General features: G+C 53.7%; 1 protein-coding gene across 1 annotated transcript in view; it reads left to right on the forward strand.

Moving 5' to 3' along the window:
• The window catches only part of SAPCD2 (suppressor APC domain containing 2), a 15,365-nt gene extending 8,410 nt beyond the window's left edge, over positions 1-6,955 (forward strand). The window contains exons 4-7 of the mRNA XM_026073378.1: positions 2,764-2,910; positions 3,793-3,894; positions 4,493-4,615; positions 5,051-6,955. Of these exons, the coding sequence (XP_025929163.1) occupies positions 2,764-2,910; positions 3,793-3,894; positions 4,493-4,615; positions 5,051-5,179 (501 nt within the window). The 3' untranslated portion in view covers positions 5,180-6,955. The remainder of the gene's footprint in view (positions 1-2,763; positions 2,911-3,792; positions 3,895-4,492; positions 4,616-5,050) is intronic.
• Positions 6,956-7,481: the final 526 nt, after the last annotated feature.

Below are 7,481 nucleotides of genomic sequence, written 5' to 3' on the forward strand. Positions count from 1 at the left end.
CTATTATATCCAAGTGCCTCACTGTCTTTAATGTCTTTCTCCTCCCCGAGAAGGGTTGTCTGTCCCTGTCCTGCAGATAGGAAACCTCCCCCAGCACCAAGGCAGCTCTAAAGAAGCGTTTGGATATTAATTCCACTTCTGAGCATCCAGAGACAGTTGAAACAGGTTTGAATCTGGCAAGGATTGAATCCTTATGCAGAGTAGTGCTGTAATCTCTTATTCTCCCTTTCGCATGATGCTGGGAGGATGATAGGCCCTGGAAAGGCAAGGCACACAGATATCATTGGGCTAATTTGCCTAAAACCCAAGGGGAGATGGCAGGTACTGATGTCCATCCCGCATCCCATGCAGGTGCACTAGGACCTGTTCATCCCTTGATTAGCAGAGCGAAGGTGGGGGGACTGTGCTGTGGCCCTAGGACCCTTTGCACCATGACAGCTGGTGTCTGCCTGGCTCATTTTTTTTCACTGAGTCCATTGATTGGCCCAGTTTCCTCATGGCCTCAGGGCAGCTGGGATGAGACCTTCTATGAGAGGCTGAGCTCTTTCATTTGTAGGCAACCTGGGATATGGCACTGTCCCCTCCCCTTCCACCCCAGGCAGCCCCAACCAACACCCGTTATGCCCCTTCCACCTCTCTGTCTTCCTCCTACCACCCCAGAAACAGCCTTTGCCACCAGCTGTCTCCCCTCCTCAGCACTTAGTGAGATGCAATCTGTCCCCTCACCCAACAGAGCTGATGACATCCCACTGCTCTGTGTGATGCTGCCTCTTCCTCCGGTCACCGTGCTAACTGGCAAGCCTGGAGGGACCAAGGCAGGACAGGCAGTCACAGGCTGCAGCCAGAGCTGGATAGGGGTCCTTGCCATATACAGTACCTTCTTCATGCCCCTCAACAGCCTGCGTAGCACCAAGGCTCTGCATTTCTTCCTGTGGGTATGTCCCCTTCTGTCTGCCTGTCCATCCAAGCATGCATGTGGGTGGCTGTTGTATTACAAACAGCATTTCCAGAAGCAGTGGGGGGCAAGAGCAGCTCTGGGGTAAGGAGTGGCTGGCATGTGATGGTTGGGAGGTGTTGGGGTGGAAGTAAGGACAGAGAAGTGCTGGCAGCCTGGAGAAGGCGGTGAAACAGTCCTGCTTGTCCCCCTCCAGGGAGGTGGGGGGAGATCTGTGCAGGTCACTTCTGAGCTGAATCCTTCCCCTCCAGACATTCTCCAAACCAGCAGGAGAGGTTGCTGAGTGCCCAGCAGCTTCTGAACTTGCCTGCTTGTATGATCAAAATGCTGATGGTGTCTGGAGAGCTGTCTTCTCTCCCTGGTGGAGACTCTGTCTCTCTCTGTGTCCAGACTGTGCCATAGGCGGTGGAGGTAAGGCCACATTGTGGCCTTGTACTCCAGCATTTCTGTCACACAGAGAAGCAAGGCAGGCAGCCCTTTGCTTCAGGGGGTGCTCGGCACACAGTTTGATCTCAGCACAGAGGCATAGCCTCTCTCCCTTGCAGAGTAGCTCCAGGGATGGCTCAGGAAGGGCATAAACCAGGGGAAGGGGCTGATACAGCTGAGGGGAAGGAGACTGTGAGCCCTGGGCTCACTGGGTGAGGGTTGATCAAAAAGTCACTGTACTGTGGTCACTCTTTGTTCTGCTGTACTATGGTTGCTCTTTGTTCCCCAGGGATGTTTTCTCCTTTTCTCCAGCCATCTCCATGATTTCCTGTTAGCAGTGCAGTGACAACAGGGGGTGACAACAGAGCAGGGAGACTCCATGTCAGCTGGGGTGCAGACAGCAGGAAGCTGCTGCAGTCCTGCTTCTGCTGCCAGTGCCTCCACGTTGATGGAGGGGCTGAGCAGCCCATGCTGCAGCAGTCTTGCTGGCTGGACCACAACCTGACTCAAGATGCAGGGTTATGCTGTGCTTAGCCCAGAGAGTTGGTTTGGGGTTTAGAGCTCCACTTGTTATAGCAACCCTCCAGACATAGCAAGGATACACACCCATGTCTCCCTCCAGATTACTCTGGTGCTTGAACCTGAAAGACTCAGCAGATGCGCTCATAAGAAAGGTGTACTGTGCTCTGCTCAGAAAAGCCTTGGTGGGCAAAGTAAAGGGCAGAGCAGGGAGCCGGGTAGAACACGGCCATGGATTTTGCCCAGACTTCTAATCTGTGCGATCAGCTTGGCTGCTTTCTGAAAGCCATTTGCATTCAAGCTGCTGATTGAAGCCTGCAGCCTCAAGAGCATTTAGAGAGTGTCTGCAGGCATAGTCTTAGTGCATCCTTGGATAAATGACAAAGAGAGAAGCTTACTTCTCCTGTAGTGAGAGCTGCTGAGGAGCAGACCTGGCTCTCTGGACAGGAGGGTGGAGATGACCTCACTGTTCTTTAGTTGTTGCAGTTATTCTCCCAAACTGGAGCACTCTCCCTCAAACCAGGATGAGGCAGTGGCCATCATCCCACTCCTCCGTAGCTCTTCATGGGGAGAGGGGCTGAGACACCTGCTGGTAACCAGGTTCCTCTGTGCCTCATGAAGAAAGCAGCTCCTTGAGCTTGGCAAGGTCTTGGGCTGGACTGGAGAGAATTGCCTGGGCTGCGAGCTAGGTCACTCCTAGAGGCCTTCAGACTGGGGATGGCAGGACAGTGTTTCTCAAGGCTTGGCTTCAGCCCGCTCCAGGGGTGATCCTGAGCACTTTAGTTCCAGGATGGGAGGCCCAGTCTGCATGCCTTGGACCTGGATGAGGAGGGGGCATGTTGTGTCTGTGTACTGTCTTGCAGCTGAAGCATATGAAGGACCTGGAACAGGAGAAGGATTTCCTGCTCCAGGGTCTGGAGATGGTAGAACGTACCCGGGAGTGGTATCACCAACACATCCAGTTTATGCAGGAACGCCAGAGACTCCTGGGGAAAAACAAAACCAACACTGTGAGTCTGGAGCTTGTTCTGTAGGTGCCAGTTTGCTTGGGAGGGTCTGGGCTGCCTTGTGGGTTGGGAGAACTCAGCTGGGACTTCTTGGTGTGCTCAGCGTTGGTCTGACTCTGCCCCACCCTGACTGCTGGGGGCAGAGTCCATCCAAATGTGTCCAAATCGCTTGCCCAGGAATCCTAAAGGGGCAGTGAAGGAGCTGGGGTATGCACACAGGTGAGGTTTGCTGGGGAGCTGGGACCAGCCATCCCTTGGCAGGTGAAGGAGGGTCACAGCAGATTAGCCTCTCTCTCCTGTAAGAGGCATCAGTGGGGCCCTGCTACAGCAGATTTCCCAGACGAAATTGCCCAATGTGGAGAGTGGGTGTCCCTTCCCCACAGTTTGGCATGTTCTTCCTGCTCACTCGCCAGCCTTGGGACTCTCCCCTTGGACCTACTCACAGACTTCCCAGGGTAGGCAGGGGAAGTCTCCTAATTCCCCCACACGTGTGGATATGCCCTTGGCGTGTCTGGCTGGGCTCTGCTGTTCCCTGTTCATCTCCCATTAGGCCACAGACAGGGTCAGGATCCCCCTCTGAACAGGACAGCCACAACCTTGGCCTTTGTGTTGATTGTGTCATAACTCCGGATCTGAGCCAGAGATTTCCCCTGTCCCCATCTCTCTGAATAAATCAAGGGCATGTCCTGTTGTCTGCATGAGCTTGGCACTGCCAAGTGTACTGGGCTAGCTGAGATGTCATCGGCAGATTGGTGCCCAGGTTCTGAGGGGTGTGTGCAGAGGGGACTGGAGGCCAGCAAGCCATTGAGTCCTCTCTGCAGGGCAGACTAATTCCCTGAGAGCTGACCCCGTAACACCTCCCAGCCTCTTCTTCCACATCTCCAGGACTTCCTCCCTGATGGCAGCCAGAGCCACCTGGGGCGCCTGCTCCCTAAGCTGCAGGAGGTGAACCGCAGCCTCAGCGACCTCCTTTCTGCTGTGGGCAAGGTGAGAGTGGTAGATTGGCAACTTGCTGTTGTCTGTGTGAGCTTGGGGGCCCTCCTTGTCCCCCCTTACACTGCTGGAAGGCTGATGCTGGAGCTGCCAGAGCTCCCCCTGGCTCTGGGGAGAGAGCTTGGCTCTGTTGGCAAGACAAAGGATGGCAGACAGCCAAGAGGATAGTGCAGCTGGTCGCAGGCTGGGCTAGAGGATTCTCAAGACATTTGTGGGGCTAAAGCAGGTCCCTAAAAGGTGTAGGCATTGTGTGAATAAGGAAAACATCCTGCTGAGGTACTGAGCCTGTCCTCTTGGAGATGGACATCTTGGATGCCAGGCCACAAGGGCTCCTGGCAGGTGTAGGGCATGCTGGCAGGAATGCTTCCTGTCTCTGTCTAGAAAAGCCTTGCTGGAGACCTCCTGCAATGACCTGTGCTAATTGCACTGGCAGGGTCTTAATCCTGTGCTGGACTTCTCTCGGTTCCCAGCCCATCAGTTCCCAGCCTGCTGTAGAAACAGCTGTAATTCACCCCTTCTGGCTTTGGAGACAGGCTGGGGAAGGCCACCAGGAAGACTTACTGTCTTATTTTTCCCTTCATCCTCTCTTCAGCCAATGAACCCTTCCTCAGCTCTGAACAGGCTGGGCCCTGCAGCCCCTGTGGTGTCCCCAGCCTCAGCAGGGTCCCAGCAAGCCATCAGTATGCTGAAGGAGCAAAACTGGCTTCTCACCAAGGTGAGTGGGGTTCAGAGAAGAGGCTGTCTTGTCCCCATTTGGGTGCTGGGTGAGGGCACTATGGACATGAATGGCGCATCCCTGCTATAGGAAAAAGACTTTGTGACAAATTCGGCCACAAGAGGGTGCAGATGTTGCAGCTTGGGAGGCGCAGCCTGGCTCTCCAGGTCTGTTCAACAGGGCTGGTGGGGAATGATTGCAGATGCCCCCTGACATCTCTGCCAGGGCCAGGCTCACTAGGCAGGGGTTCACATCCTAGCACCTGCAGTGAAACCATACACTGACTGACTTGCAAACAGCGCTTTCAGAGTGCATGTGCGTGCGTGGGTGAGGGGAGCAGCAGCTGGGCCTGGCAGCGAGAACTTGCACTGTTCATTGGATGCCCCAGGAGGAAGAGAGCTCTAAGCAGGCATTTTCCTTCTCTGTCCTGTGCAGGAAGTGACTGACAAGAGCGAACGCATCACCCAGCTGGAGCAGGAGAAATCCGCCCTGATCAAGCAGCTCTTTGAGGCCCGGGCCCTCAATAACCATGAAACAAGCCAGCTGGACTCCACCTTCATCTAGTGTCTGTCTCCCAGAGCTCCCACTGGCCCCACACTTGAGCTCTCCCCTGGGATTTCATGGGGCTGGGGTTCTTGCCCAAATCCCATTGCATCCATTGCTCCTGGTGTTGTATCTCAAGGCCTGTGGAGGTCCAGAACTGACCGTGGTATGTCTGCATGAGGAAGCCAGAGGAAAGCACTTCCCTGATCCTGCTTGGACAGGTCTGGGGTGTCTCCCCTCTTTGCTGTGCTGCTGGGCTTGGTCAGCTGCACCACTTGCAAGCTGCTCCTTTTCTGCCTCTAAAACTGACTGCAGTGACTCTATCCCCTACCCTGTGTCCTCTGCTGTGCTGGGTGCTACCTGCACTGTCTTTGTGGGGTTGGGGTGGGGGCCTGCTGTACCCTTGGCCTGATTTAGGCTGAATTCTGGCTGCTTTCTGAAAAAGATATCATCTTTAACACTCCAGTTGGCATCTCCAAGCAAGCCTGGCCACGGAGGGACAGCCTGTCCCTTGCTTATGACTCTGTTAGAGGACAAGATTGAAAATCGGTAATGGGGCAAGCATGGCCTCTCCCTGCTACCCAAGTTCTGCCTGCCACTGCAACCAAACTGGACTAGAGCAATACTGGAACTGGTGCTCCTCCTAGGATAATCTGTCTCTCCGGTTTGGAGTAGTGTTGACATAGTTGTTTACACATCTGCAGGCTTCTGTAGTAAATGAGCCATAGACCCAAATGAGATCACATGTACCTCTGAGCTGCTGTTTCAGGCTGTTTGCAGATTCAGGCAGACACTTCTGAATCAATTTTGTTTTACCTGGCAAATGTTTTCTTATGACTGCTAGGATTATATTTTTTTGTGATTACTTTAAAAGGAGAGATGATGTCCTACAGCATGAGGACTACTGACAAACCTGATTTCACAGAGGGGCTTTAGAAGTAGGGTTCTTATCTAACTGAACATGGGTGATGAAGAGGAGGCTGATGGGCTCTTTCCTTTGCACATCTCCAAGTGGAGAAATGGCAGCTTTGTCTGTCCTGGTGTTGTACCCAGGCTCCCCTGGGTGACATCCTGGGTGTGAACTGCACCCCTCTCCAGGTCTCTTGGGGTGATGGTGGTAGTCTAAACATGTCACTGTTGGACTGGTGCATCTTGAGATATTTCTTCCTTTCCCCCCAGCTCAGTGGCTGGGACTGAATGGTGTCTTCCACTGTGTCTTGACAGTTTGTATTTATGGTACTTGCATAGGAGATCCTTGTGAATCCCCATGTAGCACAGGCCTGGCCCTTTGTATCCTGGTCTGGCCCAGGATATTTCTCTCCAGGGTTTTCATGCTCTGACTCTCCTAGCACAATGCTGTGGCACAATGCACTGAGCTGGGTAGAGGGTTCTGGGCCTGCCCTGCTCCAACATATTCAGCTCTGACAGGCTGAGCGCTGTGCAGATCAGTTCCTTTCCCACTCCTGGGAAGACGCTGTTGCCCGTACAGCACTGTCTGTCCCATCCAGCTCCGCTCTCAGAGTTGATCTCGAACTGCAGCTGACTGCAACACATGCAGTCCCTGCTCTTCCCTGGTGTCTGCTGCCCCTGCCAGAATGGGCATCAGCAAAGTGCCAGGGAGAGGGAGGAAGAGCCAGGCCAGGATCTGTTGTGTCCCATGGCTGCAGGAATAGGATGTTATTTATCCCCTGGGCATTAGTTCATCCCATCTCTTTCATGATGGGAGTCTAGTGCCTGTTTTGCCTAAGGCTTAATAAAAGTGAACCCTCCTCATAACCTTTCTTTAAGGATAATAAAGTGGGATGAACTATTTAATTTATCTGTCTGTCTCTGCCTAACTCAGCCTATCTTCTACTCTGCTGTGAGCCTTGAAGTTCCTGACAGCCCTGTCCTGAGGGATGGGGAAAGAGAGCTGAGGCTGTACAGTCTTGGCCTGAGCATGAGGAGCCCGGTGGGCCCCTGTTGTAAGTCACATTCCCATGCCCTTTCCCTTCCTCTTGGGACTCCCCTGAGACCTGTGCTCCCAGCCTGGAGCTGGAGATCTCCCTGTCTTTTCTTGCTGCTGGTGGATGGGACTGTGAAGCCCCCTGCACCCTCTTTCCAGTGTCTGTACCCACTTCATCCTGCAGCTAGTAGCTGCATCTGGCTGCTCCTCCAGAAAATGTGCTGGGTGTTCATGCTCCTCAGGCGGTGCTGGGTTAGTTCACAAATTTTGATGTTATTAACATTATTTCACTTCAAGCAAACCACACTGGAGGTGGTGCTCATGACTGTGGGTAACTTGCAGCTGTGGTGGTGGTGCCAGGCAGCAGCTCTGTAGTTA

Source organism: Apteryx rowi, unplaced genomic scaffold (genome assembly GCF_003343035.1).
Source record: "Apteryx rowi isolate R43461 unplaced genomic scaffold, aptRow1 scaffold_367, whole genome shotgun sequence".
NCBI classification, from domain to species: Eukaryota; Metazoa; Chordata; class Aves; order Apterygiformes; family Apterygidae; genus Apteryx; species Apteryx rowi.